Source organism: Sarcophilus harrisii, chromosome 4, assembly GCF_902635505.1.
Source record: "Sarcophilus harrisii chromosome 4, mSarHar1.11, whole genome shotgun sequence".
Lineage (NCBI taxonomy): Eukaryota > Metazoa > Chordata > Mammalia > Dasyuromorphia > Dasyuridae > Sarcophilus > Sarcophilus harrisii.
In genome coordinates, this window is record NC_045429.1 from 387,629,979 (window position 1) to 387,653,332 (window position 23,354).

Here is a 23,354-nt window from a genome sequence, read left to right on the forward strand (position 1 = left end):
AGGGATTCTGGTTATACGTGAAGGAACCATTTGAAGCTCATTAATTATGGTCTAAATGAAACTTCTGGTGATTCTTTTGGCCTTTCTATTTCACCACAGTTTGATAATGGTCATTGCTTAGATATTCTGGTCTTAGTTTCCATGACCTTAGCCTTCCTATATGTTGGCAACAAGATTGAATGATTGGCTACTGTTGGCTATTGATACTATTGAATAGTGAATACAGGCTTATAACTGAAACTATTAGATAAGTATAGTTCACAGTCATAGTGTGAAAAGTAGAATAAACTAGGATAGACTTATAACTTGGCCTAGAGTTTGATGTATTAATGTTATACTCCATTAGCATTCTAAAGGAGATATTGCCCTTGAAAAAAATTTTTTTTTAGTACTTAATCATGTTATATGATTTGATACTATTTCCTGAAGTGTTAAGAGTTTTATTATTGCTTCATTTGTATTGTTTTCTATGGAATCTTTGATAATGTGATGTTATCCAATAACACTGCTGTAAGCTCTTAGTCTGCTGCTAGAAAAATGTTGTCTTCGGAAAGAGAGGTAGATAGTGCTTTGCAAAGAGACAGATTCCACATTAGCAAATTTTATTCAAACATTAAAAAAAAAAAACTTCTATAAGTTTCTCATGTAAGTTAGAAATTTTTATTGAATATAATTGGCATGATTTGGCAGTAACAGTAATCCATAAGTAATCATCACTTCTTTCATTCCTGTGATGAACTTACTAATTAAATTTATTACTGTTAATTGTTATGGGATAGTGATTTTCCTCTTTTACTCTTTCACGTATCAGTTGCCTATTTTTCTGGTTATCAGAAAAAACTTAAATATTTTTGCAAGGTCACATGTTATCATTAACTTAGGGTTACTGGCTAACATTATTATAACATTTTCTGAATCCTCAAAGGTTATTAAAATGTGTATCATTTTCTAAATTAGAAACAAAGTGGAAACAGTATTAGCAGATACAACGGTGAACCTGACCGAATAGAAAGGAATGACATAGCTCACAGAAACATTCAGGTATGGAAACCTGTTGTTTTGTTAAGCATTCCCTTTTTTTTGCTAAAGTGTCTTTTTTAGAAGAAATGAACTATAAGCCATAATGCTTTCTCATGAATTGTTATTTGTGTTTTTATTGATTAAATTATCAATAAAGGATATTGAAATTTAAATTTGCAGAGAGAACTGTCTAATACTAGAATTAACTCTGATGGTTAATATTTTTTTTTTTATACAAATTAGAACAAATCTTATTTATCACAAGAAAGCAGCTATCTGGCTACGCAATATAGCCTTCGCCCAAGAAAAGAAGAGATCAAATTTGAAGAAATAATTTCTAAAGAAGAGAGAAATATTACAAAAGGACCAAAATCCTTAAGAACTTTTGAAATGACAGCTACAGAACCAGAGGATTTCGAATTTGGAGGAGGGTTTGGTATGTATATTAGAAAATACTTATTTAGTTAATTGAAATTACAATCATAAGTCTAAAAAGGACTTTGAGGTCATTTTAATCAAGTTTAGTTAATATTCTATTATAACCTATTATGATTTTAAGAAATTGATTGTTTTTTAGATTATCCATTATGGGTTACCATTCTGGAATTTTTTACTTGAAATGCAAGTGTTCATATTTAAAGTTGAACAGTCATTTACCTTTAGACTGAGTCATTTAGGATGTTCCAGTTTTGGAGAAGAAAAAGTAGCAATGTTACTGGGTCTCCTCTAATAACCTTCTCTGATAAATGATTTGGGGAAAAAACAAATAGAAGTTCTCAAAAGACTGGAGTTGACTCAACAAATTAGTGGTATATAGAGAGAAATAAAGAGGAAGTATTCAACTTGTTGCATTAACTTTTTAGTAAACAATTTAAGAAAATCTTTTATTGCCATACTTCTTTTAACTGAAGCATGTATTAATTAATTGGATTGTGCCAACTGTTACATTTGTTGTGTAATTTGGTGGAGGAGAGTTTACAATCTATTTTTTTTTTTAATCTAGTTGAAATACATTAGAACTCAGTTCATTCTTTGTAACTTTTTAGAGTATTAACTGTAGGAATAACACTCTTAAGACCCTAGATAATTCCTCATTTCTTCTCAGATAATCTAGTGCTCATTACTGTAAAGACTAAATGTCTTGATAACTATATAGAATTCAAACTATACAGAATTGACCAAATGACCAAAATTGTCTTTCTGTCTCTAGAAATGAAAAATGTCTGTTACTAGAATGAGTAGTCTCGTACCTAAGTTCAGATTCTTTCAGTAAGTAGTTGAGGGGCAGCTAGGTAGCACAGTGGATAGAGCATCAGCCCTGAAATCAGGAAGACCTGAGTTCAAATCTGGTCTCAGACAGTTGACACTTCCTGTGTGAAGTCCCACTTGCCTGAGAGGGGAAATTTAGTTGAATAGTTGGTACAAGTATCTGGAGGTGTATCAGAAAAGAGAAGCTAGTAAGAAAGAGTGCTACTTGTCTCATTGAGATACTGCATTTGTCTTTTCAATATTCTTTTTTTTTTTTTTTTTTAAGACTGTTTAAACTTTTCATCAGAATTTTATTCTTGACTATTGATTGTTTTATAGGAGCTTTTTCCATTATGATTGGTCTGCCGGTTATGCTCTTTATGTTATTGTTGATGTGTAGGGAAGAGGATCCCAGTCTTGCGAATCTTCCTCCTCCTCTGCCACCTTTGGCTAATTTATGGGAAACCAGAGTGTTTGGAGTCTGTCTACTCTGGTTTTTTCTCCAAGCTCTCTTCCATCTCCTGCCAATTGGAAAGGTAAGTTTTTATTCTTAAGCACGATAGCATGAGAATTTTTCATTTTTGCCTATGTAAATAAAAATTGAACAATGATTCTGTAATTAAATTTCTTTGTTCTCCCTAAAATTTATCATAATACTTTGCACATAGTAAATTCTCAAAAACCATAACTCATCAGTGCTTCATGTTTTGTTGTCTTGTCTTTCTTGTATTATGTAAAAATATTTTCTAATTAAGACTTAAGTTATTCTACTTAGGTTTATATAACTTTTCATATGAATTTCAGTTGAGTAATGGGGAAGTTGGATACAAAATAAAATTCATTTTACTCATATCTCATTATTCAGATTAATATTGTACTAAAGATGGACATAGTATAAGTAACTTGAGTGGACTCTATACATCATATTTTATATCATAGGAGCTTTTACTTTCCATAAGAATGGTTGAGATTGTTGAGCATTTCATAGGGTTCTGAATTAAACACATACACATACTTTGCCTTCTATATGCAATGTAAGAAAGCTTACTAAAACAGATGACTTAAAGGTTTTATTCTTGCCTTGTTTTGCAAGTTTGCCAGCTGCTTGTAAACTGAGAAGGTTAGTTTTATTATATAGAGGCATACCATTGGGGGGAAAATGGCATTTAGCAAATATAATGGAACCTCACTAGAATAGTTGATTGTGAAATTTAGTATATGTTAAAAAGTGGGTTCATCTTGAATTTGTTTCAGGGAGTTTAGATTCTAATGTAACAAAAATGTGTTATCATGTGATATATAATATTAATTCTCAATATTTTGATGGTAAGGTTGCAATGTATAGTAAAATGTTAGTAAATCAGCTTAATTGAAGAAATACCAGTTGGAATTGTAGGATATTTATGAAGAAATGAATTTTATTTTTTACTTTGTTGTGTAAGATAGCACAAATTAAAGACCAGGAAAGAATTGTCAGACTTGATTTAATGAGTAGATACATTTTATTTGACAGATACCACAAGGACACTGCTAAATTATGGATTCCTAAGTAGGTTATATATGTTTCAAGTACTCTGTTCTGACTTATAGTCAGCTATTTAACTTTTATAAAGCACTGTGCTAAGCACTGGGGAGACAAAGAAAAGCAAAAGACAACTCCTGCTTTCAAGGAGCTCACAATTTAATGGTAGATATAATGTGCAAATAATTATATGTTGAAGAGGTAAATTAATTTTGATAGGTAAAATTATGAGTTCTTAATTAGTGAAATTTTAATTAAGGAGTGAATAGCTATTCTGGGGAGTAATATTCTTCTGTCTTTGGGAAAATTGTTTATTTGTTCAATTCAGGAAATAGTTACTGAATGTGCTACTATAAGTATAGTTTTGTGATTGGGTGGGATACCTCTACTGTGGTGTAGAAGAGAAGATGAAGAAATGAGCTGAAGTTGCCCAAAAGTCACTTGAAATGCAAACTTGGAAGGAGCCCTGGAGGGCACTTGTCTAAATCTCATTTTACAGATGAGGAAAATTAGCCCCAGTTAGGTCAAGTGACACTCAATATCATAGTAAGTTGTGGAGTCAAGATTTGAATTCATGTCCCATGGCTTCCAAATTTAGTTCTCTTTTCATCGCACCCTATGTTATCTGGAAAGATTTAAGGAGTGAGTTGAAATATTTGAATTTTATTTGAATAGATTGTGTCCATATTTTAGGGGTACTTAAATACTAGTTAGAGGAGTTGTTTTTTTTCTTTCTTTTTTTTTTTTTTTTTTTTTTTGGTCTGTGGGTATTGGAGAGCCAATGAAGATTTGAGTAGCATAGTGAATATGGTGCTAATTTGGGAAAATCTGGTAATGATGTGCAGAATGATTTAGAAGGGAAAAAGGACTGGAAACAAACAATTTAGGGAAGCTGTTGCTATGTAGTGACAAGTCTTGGACTAGGGTAGTCTGGTACTTGGGAAATAAAGATGATTGGAAGAAATATTTTGGAGTCAGAATCAATAAGACTCATTGCATATACTAGTGAAGAAAAGGGATGAGGTGAAGAACTTGCAGTTAAAAAAAAAAAACAGGTAGGAGAAACCTTTGAGGATGGGGATGATGGGGAGCGGTGTCGTGTCTTTAATAAGAGGAAAGTGAAGCATTTGTTAGGGTGCGTTTGAAAGAGGCAGGTTTGATGAGGGCTATTTTGATAACCTTGAATTTTAGTTGATGTGCATGCTTTTAATCAATTTTTTTTTCTTTCTCCTAAGGTAGTAGAAGGAACACCTCTTTGTAGTGGAAGAAGACTAAAGTATAGATTAAATGGTAATTTTTATTGAATTAATACAGTTATAACTTAGAGGCCCCTCTACTCTGTAGGGTGGGTTAGTCTGGCAATATGGCACTTGAAATGTTTTATATAAAATATATATACGGGGCAGCTAGGTGGCACAGTGGATAGAGCACCAGCCCTGAAGTCAGGAGGACCTGAGTTCAAATCTGGCCTCAGACACTTAACACTTCCTAGCTGTGTGACCCTGGGCAAGTCACTTAACCTCAATTGCCTCAGCAAAAATAATAATAATAATAATAAAATATGTATGCAGTTCTAGGGGCCTAAACTATTTACTCACACCTTAAGTTAGGTACTTTTAGAATTGTATGAATTATTGTATAGATATGGTTTTTCCTTTTATTAGAACAATGATAAACAAATTGTACCTTTGTAGACTATACCTTGTAGAATAGGTTTCTTCTACTTTCTCTGGACCCTTGGTTTTGTTAGTGTGGACAGCTATTCCATGCACTGCCCCCTCTTTATGCCTTAGTAAATGAGCTTCATGACCTTTTTTGGCCAAAAAAAAAAAAAAATCATTGTTTAATGGCAATCTCTTTGGTAATAAACCTTTCCCACATTTAATTTGGCTGGTTCTGAAGAATGTGATCAGATTTATCATTGGAGCCTTTCCAGACTCATCGGCTTCCAGGGCCTGTCTTGCATTGTTGCCTCCAAGAACCCAGGACAACTCAGTCCATTATGATAATGGAAGTGGGGTGTAATATCTCCATATTAATTATCATGATATTCCAGTTATAAGTAATTTCTCCCCTAGATTAGTTTTCTGACTTAAAGTAATTTGTGTATTTGAATGATTGTCTGCTGTCCCCTCTTCAACATCTAGACCTTTGAGAGAAGCAGTTCTGCTTTTGATATTTTTAGCATTTGCCATCAGTATGTTCAATGAACATAGTTGTATTATGGGGTGATAGCTTGGGAGCTGAGAGGCACCTTAGAGTTCATCTGATTCAGCATCATATTATAGGAAGGGAAACTATAACTTGTCCAAGGTCGCTGAGGTAATTAGTAGAATATCCAGGATTTGGACCTAGAGTCTCTCACTGCACATATAATGTCCTTGGTGGGCTCTTAAATTTTCAGGTTCGTTTCAACAAAATATAAGCAATTGTACCATGTAAATAAATGGCTGAGAAAGTTTTATTGTTACAGTGTGTTGATCTGGATCTTTTGGTTTGCATAAATTTCTATACCAGATATATAAACTCTAGTTTTGATAATAGACATATATTAGAGTTTCTACATACCTATACCATATGTGTATATGTATATACATAATATTGATGTGCATATTTACATGGATACAGACACACACATATGAACAAATACAAAAAAGAAACGTAATAGGAGCTTTACTGTCCAGAAGCTTACAATCCAGTGCCTTTATCATTATAGTTTCTGGGATAATGGGTAAGTTACTAGAACTAAATTTAATCTCACTCGGATACTGTCTTCACCATAAGACTGTGTCTTCAGTTTTTGGAAATTTGTTAAATTATATTGTTTTAGTTTTAGTTTTTGTTACTAGATCTCTTGACATAAGCATTTTATGGTTTTTCTCTCTTGAGTGCCAGTTTATATATATATATGTATATATATTTTCTGTGTGTGTGTGTGTGTGTGTGTGTGTGTGTGTGTGTGTGTGTGTGGAGGCAATTGAGGTTAAGTGACTTGCCCAGGGTCACTCAGCTAGGAAGTTTTAAGTGTCTTAGACCAGATTTGAAATCAGGTCCTCCTGACTTCACAGCTGGTGCTCTATCCACTGCACCACCTAGCTTATAAACCATCCCAGTTTATATTTTTCTAAGCAATTTCCTTTTTACTTTCTTATGAGAGCCATTGTTCTCAAAGATTGAGCAAAGTACTAAGACCTGAGAAACATATTACATTAAAATAATACTTATTTTTTATTTCTTTGCCTAGTCAGTAAGATACTTATTCATAGAATTATATTAATAATTAATGACTAAAGAATCAGCAAGAAATTCTACATATGTATAATTTTTGAATAAATCATTTCTTTTTAACCCACACAGACGTTAGGAAAGAGAATAGTTACGTTGTACTTACCACTTTATCAGATACAATATGTAATAAAAATTGGGCAAAGAACAACAATTAGAATTTAAAAGTCTACTGTTTTACTTAAACCCACTTGAAAAAGATCTAATTTTAAAATGAACACAGTAAAGATAATTCTTGATTCTGTTTCACAGAAGCATTCTTTATAAAAGAAGTTACCATAAAATTCCATTAATACATTAAAATTGCCACTTCTCCCTGCTCCCTTTCCTCCCCCCCCCCCCCCCCCCCCAAGAAAATTCACCTTCATTATGTGACGGGTACTGTGCTTTGGGAATACAGATACAAAAGAGAAATAATCCTTGTCCTTAAGGAGCTTATATTTCAGTGGGGGAGATAACTGAAAAATCCATTAAGTTAGGGAAGTGGATCTATGGGGTAGTCATATCATACCCTTTCCAAAAGCAAGAATTGTATTAATTTAAATGCTTGTCCTAGAGTAAGAGCTAAAAAGGGGTGTGGAGGGTGGTTAGAGGGGTAGGAAATGTGCATGTATGATGATAATGTGATTGGCTATATGTAATGAGGTCTTAGTTTCAGTGATCAAGATTCTTAATTGTGTGTATTATGGTTTTGGGAGCTTGGCTTCTAGAACTTCATGCAAACTTCTGTTATGCTTCTGAACTCAGTGATTTCCCTTGAGAAGTAGCAACTCAGTGTAAAGTTAAGTGATTATCATTTCATATTTTGAAGTTTTAGGTATCTACTGGTAAATTATTAATTTGGTTCTTATTTGTCTTTCTAAAAGAGTACCAAATGACTCCCAGCTTTTCAACATAGCTGATAGCATCATAATATATGCTCAGAAAGTCTTGACTTTCTTTATTGACTGTATATAGTGGAGACTGAATCTTTAAAAATTCCACTATTGTAGCACTTTAAATTTTCTCTCATTTAATTAACTGCCACCTTTTTTTCTTTTTAAAGGATTTTATGCTTTTATTTTGACATCTGTAGTCATTGGAACATCTCTGTACTGGGGGATAGAGCTCTATTATGTGTATGATCACTTCCTTCAGTTTGCAGTTGCAGCTACAGTCTTTTCTGTAGCCTTGAGCATTTATCTTTATGTCCGATCCTTGAAAGCACCCAAGGATGAGCTGTCTCCAGGAAAATCAGGTGAGCATTCTTTAAAAAAAAAAGTGGTTTTTTTTTTTTGTTTTTTGTTTTTGTTTTTTGGAAACATGGCTTCATGTAGAATTTTGTGAACTTTATTACTTGATGCAACTACTAATTTTCCAAACATTTGTGGGTTGAACCTTTTTGAAATGCTAAAGTGGGAAAGAAATTTAAAGAAAGAATAGAAATACCTTCTTTCTAATTCTTTGATATGTTCTCTCCTTCCTTCTTCTCTGCTTAGGTATTTAATGTCATTGTATCATTTTTAGTAACTTGCTTATAAGTCCTAGGGTTTAGAGCAAGACAGGTTTTTCACAGATCATTTGATCTAATTTGTACATATTACAGATGAAGAAATGGACGTTTAGAATGGCTAAATGACTTGCAAGTGTTATACCAAGTAGAAAGTTGGAATTTGGATCCAAGTATTCGAATTCCAAGCATGCTTTCTCTTATACTAATTACCTACTCTTGGCTAATAAGCATTATAATTTATGAATAATTTTATTTCAAATCCTGATTTAGTGAATGCCAGAGCTGAAATAATTTTGAAAAAAATACTTTTTCTTTTGCAGGAAATATTGTGTATGATTTCTTTATTGGCCGTGAATTAAATCCACGAATTGGACATTTTGACCTCAAATATTTCTGTGAATTGCGTCCAGGATTGATTGGTTGGGTTAGTCCTTTCTTAAAATTAGTAATATAGATGATCAACTTCTGTATTAAGATTTAAAAATCCCAAGAAACAAAAAAGTAAATAGCTGATGCTTTATTTTTAACCCTAAATATAAATTCTTCCTAAATTTAGTCATGCAAAATTAGATGATTGATGTTAACAGGTTACACATGGAAATCAGTAGTTTAAGATACACCGTCTTCAGGTGGGTACATCTTTTTAAGTAGGAGATTGACAAATTTTCTTGATGCTTTTTAGGTGTTTTCATTTAAATATAAAAGTTTTCTAAGAAAGTTCTCCTTTGATGCCTCATCATGCCTGGAAATAACTGGTTTCCTAAGAGTTATATCTATGAAAGCTAAAGTGTTCTCTGCCCTAGCTGATAGTAAAGAATTCAGGCATGAACTATTTTGATTTTCTGAAACTAGCCGTTTTAAATTTGGGAAAGTCTGTGGCAGGGGTCCTCAAACTATGGCTGTGGGCCAGATGCGGCAGCTGAAGACAATTATCCCCCTCACCCAGGGCTATGAAGTTTCTTTATTTAAAGGCCCACAAAACAAAGTTTTTGTTTTTTACTATAGTCCGGCCCTCCAACAGTCTGAGGGACAGTGGACTGGCCCCCTATTTAAAAAGTTTGAGGGCCCCTGGTCTATGGTCTCAGGATGATGGTGCACACAGCAACTCTCAACAACAGTGTACCATGTCAGAGAAATTAAGATCTGCATGGTACATAGAAGAACAAATCCAATTTCAGATCCTTTAAGTGAGAATAAAACTTTTTTACCCCTTATTCTGGATTCATTTGTATTTTTTTCCCCACATTTTTGCTTTTAGGTCGTTATTAACTTGATAATGCTTTTGGCGGAAATGAAGGTCCAACAGCGTGAAACCCCATCTGTAGCAATGGTATTGGTTAACAGTTTTCAACTTGTGTATGTGGTGGATGCTCTCTGGAATGAGGTAATTATTCTTAATAATAGAGTTTTAAGAAAATGTTACAATTTCTGAATATAACACGAATATTACCTGTTTATATATATATTTTATATATGTATAAAAACCTTATGTTTTTAAGGTCTGTTGATGTTGGCTTCTCTGATGTTTACTTTTGCTCTCCCAACCTATTGTTACTGTTCATTAATCCATTTGTGGTTAGCATCAGTCTTCTAAGCTGTCAGGAAGCCTTTCCAATCTAGATGGTCTGCCTTTATACATTTCTGTGTAGTCTCTGATTTCACACTCATCCATTTTCACTTCAAAATTTCACTCAGATCCTCTGTTTTATTATAGTTTTTAGAAGATATAGAAGACAAATCAGACATGATTCTTCGTCTAAAAGTAATTTACAGTTTGGTAGGGCACATTGTTAACCAGAATGAAATAGCATGGCATACTAGTAAGAAAGTGACACATAGCATGATTCTTTGCTCAGCTCTTTGTAGAGCTCTGATTCCATCCACATCTCTCTGGAAACAATATTCATAATAATTCTTGGACCTCACTTAGGAATTTTTATGTTGTGTGTATTGCTAATGTCTACTTACCTCTAGAGTTGATATGTGGATGAATGGGTACAGGGATTGAGTAGTTTCCCAAGAAATTTTAACATGAGCCTCTCTTTAAATAATAAATATTTAATCCTTCAATAGTGGGAACCATGCATAGAAGCAGATAAAATAAGAAAAAAGCCCAAGAATTAAAATAGGGATATTGAAAAACAATTTTGTTCTTATATCTAGTTCATCTTCCTAGCACTGTCCAAGATGGAGCTCAGTAGAAATTGGGAATGTAGTAGGGTAAGGGAATCTTTAAAGGGATACAGGTAGTCATAATTTAGGCAGCAAAAGCTGGGCAAGCTGTATGGAAGGAACAGTGGGTTATGATAGTAAAAATTAATTAGTTAACTTTTATCCTGGAGACTTAACACATGAAACAGCAGTTAATAGTATGATATATTACATAACATGTAATTTGGAATGTAATTGAAAAGCTTCATAGAATGCTTTTGAAGTTCAGAGGAGAGGGATATTAGTGAGAGCTTGAGTTAGGAGATTTATGGAGGGGAGACCAGAAGGATGCTATTTTATATAAAAGAAATAATGTGACCAAAAGGCCTAAACAATGAAATGTCCTGACGAGAAGGCTTTTGACCCTTGTCGTGATTCTAGTTAATGATGAATTTATGGACCTTTTATTTTGTTAAGAAAAACCCCAGACTGCTTTGATGTAGATGTTGAAGCGACCAATGTAGTAGAGATAGCTCATAGGCAAGAATGACTTCTTATTTTTTTTCTACTGTTTAAAAGTCTCTGAAACAGAGATCCAGAAGACATCAAAGGCCCTGGTGTCCTGTTTCCCTTAGATCTAGGGAGTTGAGGTTCCCCACCACTATGTTAACATTTGAGATCTTTCCTGGAGAGAGTATTGGTCTAAATCTTTCTTGGAACTTGCAGGTGTTTTTTGTGTGCACTGCTGCCACATATTGCTTCCATTTCTCCCTCTGAGTCATCTAGATGTTTTTGGTTTTGGTTTCCTAAACTTCTCAAATGAATATATCTTCTTAATATACAGTATATGTGTCCTTTCTTTCTTCTTACCCATTTCTTTTCTTTTTTGAATAAAGTTCATAGGGGCACGAGTTGAGAACTGGAATGAACCTTGGCTGTTATCTAGTCCCTCCTTTTATTGTTGAGGATAAGAATCCCAGGAAGATGGCGTAGGCAAGGCCAGCCAGCTTTAGAGTTAGGACCTCTACTCAGGTCCACTGACTTCAGAGCCACTGCTCTTTATAGGTTTGGACTAGATGGGGAAAAGGGAAAGGAATAAACACTTTAATGTAGCACCTCTGGCGGGCCAGCCTCTGTGTTAAGCACAACCACCTGGGGAGGTCACACAGTCAAGAAGTCTGAGCCTGGATTTAAACCCAGGTCTTTCTGACTACCAAGCCCAGTGCTCTATATACTGCCACTAGCTGAGGGCTCTTAAATTCTGTGTGTAGGATAACGTGTAGGACCTAACTCCTGTGCCAGAGCTGTATACTTTTTTGTGTTCTTGTTTTCTGCTTTTTCTGTTTCTTCCTTAGCTGTTAGATTGTGAACTCTCATCTCTCTGGGGAAGCCATGTGATGCAGTGCAACACCGAGTCAGAAAAACCTGTGTGACTCTGGGCAAATTACTCATAATAGGTCTTACTGCCTCAGTTTCCTCATCTGTAAAATAAGGATGATGATAATAGTGCTAACATGAGATAATCTTTATAATGCAGTTCACACAGCACATAGTAAAATGCTTAACAAATGCTTATTTCCTGATGGTCACATCGATAGATGGGAAGATGTGTGAAACAAAGATCTTGGCTTAAAATGGTGAATCTCTGGGTGAGGAGGGAGACAAGTCTAAAAGAGTATTTTAAATTATTTATAAAAGAATAATAGGCTCCGAATAATTTGTGGAGTGCTTAAAGTATAGGGACTTTAGAGTAAGAGCTTGATGACATCTTTTTTGCCTCCTTTCTGTCTCTTGTTTCAGATAACTGAGATCATATGACAAGTCATAATTTTAAAAACCGAGTTGAATATGACTTCTTCACTGGCATCTTACTATTGAATATTTACTCATGAGTTGACATAATTCACTTTAATACTGTCATTATATTAATTTTATTAGAGCTTACTTGTTGGTCCTTTTCAGGGGTAAATTTTTGTTTAGTTATGTCTTTTTCCCTACTGTATTTTTAGGAGGCTTTGTTGACAACTATGGACATTATACATGATGGATTTGGGTTCATGTTAGCATTTGGAGATTTGGTGTGGGTACCGTTTGTCTACAGTCTACAAGCCTTTTATTTAGTCCGTCATCCTAATGAAGTTTCTTGGCTTTTTGCATCCATTATTATTGCTTTAAAACGTAAGTCATAATTTTACTTGTTTGGTATTAATAGTTATATATGGAATTTATCATGCCACAATATTTGTCTGTTTATATAGCATCTGTCAGTCACTAAAAATGCTCATAAGTTCAAGGCAGAAATAGTACCTGCCTTCAAGAAATGTCAGTATTTTATGTTTAGACCATTAAACAGTTTTTTCCACAAGTGCTTTTGAGAAGTATGTCCTTTGACAGTTCAACATTCACTAGCAAGATTTTTTTTTTTTTTTTAAATTAAACATCTGCTATATGTAAACTGTAGGAGAGACAGATGAATAAAGCAAGATCCCTGCCTTCAGGTTTATAATCTAGTAAGGAAGTTAAAACATTTACACAAATACCTTTAATAAAAGAACAGGGTTGTATGTGAGAAATATTGCTAGTCAGAGGAAGAAGAGATGTTAGGGAGAGATGGGGAGGGGGAAAAGAGAAGATCAGAGAAGATGTAGAGAAAGTTATCACTTTAATAGGCCTGGAAATGTGGAATTCATTAGAAATGGGGGTATTGCGAAGTTCAACACAGAGAAGGTGGCGTGGTTAAGGAATTGAACTTGGAGTTAGAAAGACCCGAATTCATATCTTGCCTCCAAAGCTTACTTTACTTTGTGACTTTGGCAAGCCTTTTAAAAATTTTTTATTTATTTTTTTAATTATCATTTTAAAGTTTTCAAAGCACTTTATAAATGCGTTATTTGATCTTTACAGTCTTGAAGGTAGGGATTGATGGTTTATTTATTATTAGTCTTTATTTTACAGCTGAGGAAAGACTCAGAGGATGAATTATTTGCTCATGTTCCCACAGTTAGTGAGTGATGAAGGCACAGTGTAAAACATTATCTTAACTGATTCCAAATCTAAAACTCTTTGTCATACCTCTAGTCTTTTGTTTCCTTATCTAAAATTTCAATGAATAAATAATATCTATCATGGAGGGGTTTTGTGGGGCTCCAGTGGGATAAGATATGGAAGTTCTTTGCCAAGTTAAAAGTACTATTGCTAATAGTTTTAATATTGTCATTTTTTCAGGTAAAGAGAACATTCATAGTAAGATGGTTGAAAAGTACACATGATTTTAGGAACTGTAGGGAAATATCCAGCCTTAGATCATGTATAAATTGATTATCCAGGCAGATTAATGATGATGATTTACAGCTTACAAAACTGTATATGTATTCTACATAAATATAAGCTTTTGCCATTATCCCATTGAGTTCTAAGATTAGTCAAATTTAATAAAAATTAAACTAATTAAATTGGTAAAATTCAAGACTTGTCTGTGCTGATTGTTAATGATACCTAGTCATAACTTGTATTTATTTATATTCTACTGTATTGTTTTTATGCTGTTTTTCCCACTAGATTCTGAGAGTAGGGCCAATAGCTTACTATTGTACCACCCTTTTCTTCAGAATAATAAGCATTTAATAAATGCCTAATTGTGTTAGTTTGATTCTTCACTTTTGTCACCCCTACATAATTATGCCAAAAATAGAAGAGGTGGGGAATTATTTCAGCTGCTTAAAAATATATTGAGTGTTAGTAACATAAGAACTGTTAGCTTAAAATGATTTTTTTTATGGATTTATTCAATCCCTAATGTTGAATCTTCATTAGTAAATTCAAGACATACTGACATTAAAACTGATCCTTAGAAGTAGGGGAAAAATCATATTTTGGTCACATTGAAAACCTGATTTAATAATTTAGGCTTAAGTTTTGGAATTGGGATATCATAGTCTTAATTGTAGAATGGATTTCGTTACAATTCTTGTCTTTCTTTGATCCCAATTTTTTTATTTTTAAATTTTAGTTTCAGGGTATGTAGTATTCCGTTGTGCAAACTCTCAGAAAAATGCATTTCGGAAAAATCCCAATGATCCCAATTTGGCACGTAAGTATTGATTATATAAAATAATTATTTTTATGTACTAAAATTACATGTGCTTAAGTATGTGATTGTATGAAATATATATTTCTTTGTACACAGATCTAAAAATTATTCATACTTCAAGTGGAAAGAATCTTCTAGTGTCTGGTTGGTGGGGTTTTGTTCGACATCCCAACTACTTGGGTGATCTTATTATGGCCCTGTCTTGGTCTCTACCATGTGGTAAGATACTGATATTTAACTGTTTTTTATTTTTTATTTTTTTGCTTAGGCAGTTGGGGTCACACAGCTATATTTAACTGCTTTTAATGAGAGTTATAAATGTGGTATTTTCCCAGCTGAAAAAGCCTAAAGATCTCTTAAATGATCTTGTGAATTTGAATCCAAGGTGATTCCAATTTCTTTTTGTCTGTTAGGGGTGCAGACTGTTCCTTATTGAGTGGTTGAAAAATTTTTAGAATGTATTTAACTTTTCTGATTGACTTGGTCATTATTTAGAACTATGCATTGTAACAGTGATAACTTTTAGGGACTATTGCAGTTTGTGATTTCTCTTTGATACTTTGACCCTTGATTAGGCCTTTTGAACAAGGGCTTCTTCCAATCTTAACTGACTGCTAGGGAAAGCAGAAAGCAGATAACCAAGTATATATCCACTTTGCCTGAGTGGTATCTACATGCCCCGATTGATCATTTTATTGATCAGAATAGCTAAGTCATTGACAGTTGATCATTTTACAGTATTATTCTAGGTTTCACTTTGGATCTTATTTTTGGATCAGTTCATTTATTTTAAGTTTTCTGAAACCATTCTGCTCATTATTTCTCATAGCGCAATAGTTTTTTATCACAATCATATGCCATAACTTGTTTAGCTATTCCCCAATTTGCTAGGCATTCCCTTAATGTCCACTTCTTTGCTACCATAAAAAGAATTACTATAAATATTTTTGTATACATGGGTCCCTTTCCTTTGATCTGTTTGGTATATAGAGCTAATAGTGGTATTGCTTGATTGAAGAATATTGTGTAATTTTATAGCCCTTTGGACATAGTTCTAAGTTGCTTTCCATAGTGTTTGAATCAGTTCACAGCTTATCAACAGTTAAGCAGCTCCTTCAATTTTTTTGGCATCCATCTACTCTTACCATTCCTGCTATTTCCTGCTATGTCCCATGGAGTGCCCCATAATGATTTGGTGTTTTAGTTTTCTACTGAGGGTGGAATGAGAGGAGATAGACTAAAGGATATAGAAGAGAATATTAAGGTTATTAATTAATAGAATAAGCTATTTAGATAAGAGCAGAGTAAAGATGGTAGAATGAGATGAAGCATGTTTGTCTAGCTCTCACCCAGTATGCCTATTCCACAATGACCTAGAGCAGGGGTCCTCAAACTTTTTAAATAGGAGGCCAATTCATTGTCCCTCAGACTGTTGGAGGGTTGGACTATAGTAAAAATAAAAACTTTGTTTTGTGGGCCTTTAAATAAACTTCATAGCCCTGGGTAAGGGGGATAAACATTCTCAGCTGCTGCATCTGGCCCGTGGGCTGTAGTTTGAGGACCCCTGACCTAGAGAATGCACCAACCTGAATTTTGATTGAGAAAGTCTAAAAAATTCCATCAAGTCATTTTTTTTTTTTTTTTTTTTTCAAGACAGGCAGCATCTTGGGGAAAAGATAGGTCTGTGCTCACTGAGGTTAGAGGCTGGGCAAGAAGGCATGCTGAGCGGAACGACTCAAGTTCTGGCCTTTAGTATATGGTGTATAAACTCTAAACCAGAGAAAGATAGCAGTTCACTCCCTATATAATCATAATGCAATAAAAGTATATTCAATAAAAATACTTTAGCATAGATTAAAGTTCACTGAAATTAGCTTAAATTCTAAAGAATTTAAATTTATATATATAAAGAAAGTAATTTATAAAACAGAAACAGTAATTTCATTCAAGATGGTAAAAGCAGTGAAGCAACACAACAAAAAGTGTAGGATGCTTTACAGTAATAAAAAGAAAAAGGAGACCAACAACTTGATCATGTGACTAAAAGACAAACCTCAGAAGCTATCAAATTAAAAATCCCACAATATAAACACCAAAATACAGTTCTGAAGAATCAGAGATGAAGATTGAAAGAAAAAAGATTGAATAAAACTAGGAAGCCAGTATTTTGAGAAACTAATAGAATAGATAAGCTATAAATTTGATTAAAAAATAGAAATCAATTTACGGTTCCCTTTACATTGTGGGGTTTAGGTTTGTGGCACTTCACAAAGTGGAAAATCTGCATAAGAATTTTTGGCCTGAAGAAGTCTGAATTGAAATTTAAAGAAAATCTGTTGCCATTATACTCACTATACATATGTTTTATGTATTTCTGAGTTTCAAACTTTACCTGTCATTTGTGTCATCAACTTTTCCTTTGTCATTTGCAGCTATGGCAAAAACTTCCCCAAACTTCCCATTTATATCAAAACTTGTGACATGGAAGAATTAACTATCGTTATCAAAAAGGAAAAAGATGAATTCACAATCAATGACTAATAAAGGCAATTATTAGGAATTCTTTTGTCTAGCTATTTGGCAGATGAATCTGCAAAAATAAAAAATGCTCAGATTAACAAAACTGGAAATAGAATAATACTTAACCCCTGTCTCAAGTCATAATGAACTCTCAGAGAGCAAATTCTCCTCCTTCCCCCATAGATTTGCAAATAAATTAAAAACTTTTGTTTTAAAAAATAGTTAATACTGTTGTGAATGGATCCAACCATTCTGGAAAGCAATTTGGAACTTATGCCCAAAGGGCTATCATAGTGTGCATACCCTTTGATGCAGCAATGCCATTACTGGTTCTGTATCCCAAAATGATCATGAATGGGGGAGTGGACCCATGTGCAAAAATGTTTGTGGCAGCCCTTTTTATAGTGGCAAGAAACTGGAAACTGAGTGGATGCCCATCAGCTGGGGAATGGCTGAATAAGTTATGGTATATGAATGTTGTGGAATTATTGTTCTATAAGAAACGATCAGTAGGATGATTTCAGAGAGATTTGGAGAGACTTACATGAACTGATGCTAAATGAAATGAGTAGAACAAAGAGATCATTATACATGACAACAGCAAGATTACAAGATAATCAATTCTGATGGGCTTGGCTGTTTTCAACAATAAGATGATTCAAACAATTCCAATGGACTTGTGATGAAGAGAGCCATCTGCATCCAGAGAGAGAACTATGGGAACTGAGTGTGGATCACAACATAGCACTTTCACTCTTTTTGTTGTTGTTTGCTTGCATTTTATTTTCTCTCACTTTTTTCCTGTTTGATTTGATTTTTTATTGTGCAGCAAGATAATTGTATAAATGTATAGGCATATATTGGATTTAATATATATTTCTAACATGTTTAACATATTGGACCTACTTACTGTCTAGGGGAGGAGAATTGGAACACAAGGTTTTGCAAGGGTTAATGTTCAAAACTTATCCTTGCATATGTTTTGAAAACAAAAAGCTTTAATTAAAAAAAATTTATTATAGTAAAAAAAAAAGGTGTCCTACCAAATAGTTTCTATGACATAAAGATGCCTTTGATACCTACACCAGAGTAAAAACAGAAAGAAAATTGTAGACCAATTTCTCTAGATTTTTTTTGCATGAAAATGCAATTATATAAAATACTAGTAATCTGATTACAGTGATATGTCATAAAGGTCACACTATCATTTAGAGCAGGAATGCAGGGCTAGTTTAATATCAGAAAAATTAAAAGCATAATTAACCTTAAATTACTATTATTAACAAAAGCAGCAAAAGTGCTTTGATTTCTTTAATGTAGAAAACATTGAAACGCTTTTGACAAAATATAATACCCATTCCTGTTTAGAAAAACAAACTAGAAAGCATACGAAATAAAATGAAGCTTTCCATTACCCAAGACAAGGTACAAGGAAGAAGCCTTTCCAGTAATATTAGGCATGAAACAGAGATGTTCATTGTCACCATTTTATTCATTATTGTACTAGAAATACTTGCTATAATTAATAGTAAGATGAAAAGAGGAGATCAAAAAAAGAAATACAAGTAAAGAAACAAAATCTTTACTTTTGCTAATGATATGATTTATTTAGAGAACTAAAAAACTAATTGAAAAAACTTCAGCAGAGTTGTAGAATATAAAAGAAACTCCACACAAACTATCTGCCTTTCTGTTTATTACAAGTCCAGTAGGAAGAAGACAAGCCATTTAAGATAAGTGTTCAACTAATATCAAACATTTGGGAGTCTGCCTGTCAACACCCGCTTAGGGCCTTGATGAACAAAATTACAAAACACTTTGTACAAAAGCAAATTTGAATAAATGGAGAAAGAGTAATTGCTTCTGGGGAGGTCAAGCTAGTATAATGAAAAAGACAATACTGCCTAATTTACTCCCTCTCATCATCATCTTGATTCTGTTTTCATTTAATTGCAATCTCCAAACCTTGCCTGAACAAAAAAGTATTTTGGAGTTTTTTGGGGGGGAAGTTAATAGGAATATAGGATTTGAATTGAAAGGGATCCTAAAAATCATTTGGTACCTGACAGAGAAGTAGACTTAGGAAACATAATTAAGATTCGTCTGGAGGAACAAAATGATCAAGACAAAAAAGTCCTAATTGTCAGATAGTTGCTGTGTAAGTAATAGAGATTGATCAGTGGAATAGATTTTTGAGTGTGATATTTAGAACTAAATGCACATAGGAATCTAATATTTGATTAACTCAAAGATTCCAGCTGTTAGAGTAAAAGCTCAATATTTGATAAAAACATCTGAAAACTGGAAAATAATGTTGCAGAAACTTGGCTACAAATGTATCTCATATTGTATACCAAGATAAATTGCAAATGGGTACATGATTTAGGCGTTAAAAAGTGAGATCATAAGCAAATTACAGTAACATATAAGAAATTACTTGGCAGATTTTTCAGTAGGGAAAGAGTTCATGACCAAATGAAATGTATGGAGAGTTTCACAGAAAATTAAAATGAACAGCTATGATGAAATGAAATTAAAAAAATTTTTTTTTGCACAAAACAAAACCCAATCCAGTTGCAGGAAATCTTTGCATCATTCTTCTTGGATAAAGGTTTCATTTTTAAGATTTAGAGGACTGAGCCATATTAAAAGTCATTCCCCAGTTGACAAATGGGCAAAGGATATGGATAGTTTTCAAAGGAAGATATCTAGGTTATCAATAGTCATATGAAAGTCTTCTAAATCACAATAAAAGAATTTCAGATTAAAAGAACCCTAAAAGTATCATCTCATACCCAACAAATAGACTTAAAAATAGAAAATAAATGTGAGAGGGTTTTGGGGAAAACATGTTCATGAAGGCATTGTTGGTTTAGCTGTGAACTGCTCCAACTATTATTCACCAAAGCAATTGGGAACTGTGCCCAGAAAGCTATTAAACTCTGTATACCTTTTGATTCATTGATAACCACTACTGTTCTTATATTCCAAAGAAATCAAAGAAAGAAGGAAAGGGCATAGCACTTAAAGCTCTTTGTGGTGGCAAGAATTGAAAATTGAGGGGATCATCAGTTAAGGAATGGCTGAACAAGTTATGTTATATAAATGTGATGAAATACAGTGCTATAAGAAATAATGAGGCAGATAATTTATTTTTAAAACTTGGGAAGACCTGTAAGAATTGATACAAATGAAATCAGGAGAACTTTTTATACAGAAACAGCAATATCATAAGGACAGTCATCTGGGAAAGATTGAGAACTTTGACACAGTGGCCAATCACAGTTTCAGAGGAATTATGATTAAAAACATGGTATTTTCAGATGGAAACTTAATAGACTCATTATGGAAACATTTTCTTTTCCTTTTCTTTTTGGATATGCCTAATGTAGGAATTTGTTTTGCATGACTTTACATATGTCATGGGCTTTGTTTTTCCTTCTACCTCAATGGGCAGGGAAGGAAGAGATTTTGGAATTGGAAATAAAACAAATTTAATTAAAAAGAATTAGGTAAGGACTAATTAGGGAAAATGTCTTTATTCCTTTCATAATATTTATACCATCTTTGTTTTCACAGGCTTTAATCATATCTTGCCATATATCTATGTGATTTATTTCACCATCTTGCTTATCCACCGAGAAGCTCGTGATGAACACCAGTGTAAGAAGAAATATGGTTTGGCATGGGAAAAATACTGTCAACGTGTGCCATATCGTATATTTCCATACATTTACTAAGCTTTTGTTTTAAACTCTTAATTGCTTCTGCAGTTCTAGCTTCCCTGCAAACAAAACATACCTCTTATCTTCCCATTGGGTCTGTAGGTATTTTGTTTTTTATTTGTTTTGTTTTCTAAAGAAATACATAATAGAACAAATAGTCATAAATATGTAAGAAATAGGTCTGTCAGGTCAAGTTAGATTTGTTGCCCATTTAGTCACTGAAATTAGCCAGGATTTTCACATAATTTGTTTTAATAAACTTAAGGGAAAATAAAATCAGAGTACAGATATTTGAATTAGCTTTTAATGGAAATTTTCCTGTTCTTAATATATGAAAAGAGGACAGTCTTGTGGTAAATGCAACAAACAAAATGGAACTTCTGATTTCTGAATTGGGTTCCTAGCTTTTCAGATTTGCATTTCTGGTTTGATAATTGATTTCATTTTTTAAAAATAGTGTGACTCAGTTTTTAGAGTGTGTTTTAACAGCTAGTTATATTTTTGTTTCAACTGTTAGAATAGGATTTTCATTAATTTCAATAAGTGAATCATTTGCTTGATTCCTTGAGTTAAAATTAAAACTGATTGTGTGTTCAGTGCTGAAAATACCAAGGTGTAAGGAAGTAGTAATTTAGTAGCAGGACCTGCAGAAAAGAAAAAAGTAACAGCTTGCTTACTTAAAAGTCTAAACTTACTTTAAAAATGTAAATACATAGCTTTCTTTGTGTATAATATGATAACTTCATATATATATATATTTTTTGTACAGTGTTTTGAATGTGAGGTGCATTTGCTTATTTAGGACCAGGAATATCTTTTAACAAAACAAAAACAAAAAAAACCAAAAAAACAAACAAAAAAAAAGTTTTCAGTATTTTTTAATTGTACTTTTATGAAAGTTTTATAAAGTAATGTATTGATATGAAATTAAAGTTTTTTAAACAATCTGACTTCACTTAAATATTGCATTGGAAAATGCTATGAAAACATATAGGAATCGTAATTTTAATCCAAAGTTTGTGAATTTGGCTTTGCTACCTCAATTATAGGTTCTCAGTTGCCTTTTATACTATTACAAATAAGTAAAAATAGTTTGGATATATATTTATATTTTTGGAATAACATCACTATTTAAACATTTTTTACATGAACCTGTGGTTGAAAACTTGCCATTTCGGACTAATATTTTTGTATATTTTTGACTTTTGTAATTAAACACTGTGTTTGCTACTGTTCATTTTTGCAGTTTATACTATATTTTGTGTATGCAATAGCTACAAATTCTACTTCATTGCTGTGATTTTGTTTTTAAAATTGCTATTTTTCACCTTTGGAATCTTCATCTGCACATGAATTGAGCATGTTTAAAATGTATTTCTTTGATTTTATTAGAAGTATGTTTTTATGAAACATAAAATCTGTCTTAAAATCTAGTTAAATTTATTGGGGTCCATCACTAGCTGTCAGTGGTGAAATGGTAGCAAAGTCATAAAATGTGAAAGGGTTTCTGTTAAACTGAGATTTTTGTGTTAAAAGTTAAAATAGTTCCCAGTGTCTTAAATATATGGCAATGTAACAAAAATCTAGTGTGTATGTTGGGGTTTTTAATTTTACATTTTGTATATGAGCCATTTGGATTTGTAGTGTCTTGTACACTGCGATTTGAAGTATATGTAGCATAGCTTATTATAATACGATCATGATTTTTTTTTTCCTCAAGCACATTGCAACCTGCAGCTTTTGAATATTTCTTTTGGGAAAAATTGTCAGATGTCACTTCAAAATGTTTATATAGTCACTGATGTATGCAAGTAGTTTTTTTTAAAATTACAGATATTTTCCTTTCAGTATTAAAAATAGCACTGTCTATGATATAGACCATATAGTCTATATTACAATAATTAAATGAGTTTGGGGAGAGGGATAATATAGGCTATTTAATTAATCTTCCTGGTGGTGAAAACAAACTTTCCTACATGGTGACATTATTTCTGAGTGACATTAACTATCTTGTCTTCCTTTTCTTTTCAATTTTGGACACAAATTGATAAGTAGAAGTTTTTATAATAAAATTTAAGTTGAAATAAAATTCAAAGTAACAGTGTGTTAATTTGATTGCTTCTCACATATCTTAAATATAATTCTTTAGGTTGAAGGGACCTTAAGAGATTATTTTTTACCACCCAGATAAAGAAACATGACTAGAGATCCAATGATGATTTCCATGAGTTATGGAATGCTTTGGAAAAGGAGGTGGACCGGCTGTTGTTACATGTCTTTTGGAATATTATATTTTCCTCA

The 23,354-nt window shown here is 32.9% G+C and overlaps 1 protein-coding gene across 1 annotated transcript in view; it reads left to right on the plus strand.

Moving 5' to 3' along the window:
- The window catches only part of LBR (lamin B receptor), a 38,280-nt gene extending 15,143 nt beyond the window's left edge, over positions 1-23,137 (plus strand). Inside the window, exons 4-14 of the mRNA XM_031967051.1 lie at positions 958-1,041; positions 1,264-1,456; positions 2,608-2,804; positions 5,026-5,080; positions 8,121-8,312; positions 8,888-8,991; positions 9,826-9,951; positions 12,728-12,896; positions 14,728-14,808; positions 14,905-15,027; positions 20,908-23,137. Of these exons, the coding sequence (XP_031822911.1) occupies positions 958-1,041; positions 1,264-1,456; positions 2,608-2,804; positions 5,026-5,080; positions 8,121-8,312; positions 8,888-8,991; positions 9,826-9,951; positions 12,728-12,896; positions 14,728-14,808; positions 14,905-15,027; positions 20,908-21,068 (1,485 nt within the window). The 3' untranslated portion in view covers positions 21,069-23,137. The remainder of the gene's footprint in view (positions 1-957; positions 1,042-1,263; positions 1,457-2,607; positions 2,805-5,025; positions 5,081-8,120; positions 8,313-8,887; positions 8,992-9,825; positions 9,952-12,727; positions 12,897-14,727; positions 14,809-14,904; positions 15,028-20,907) is intronic.
- The last annotated feature ends 217 nt before the right edge of the window (positions 23,138-23,354 follow it).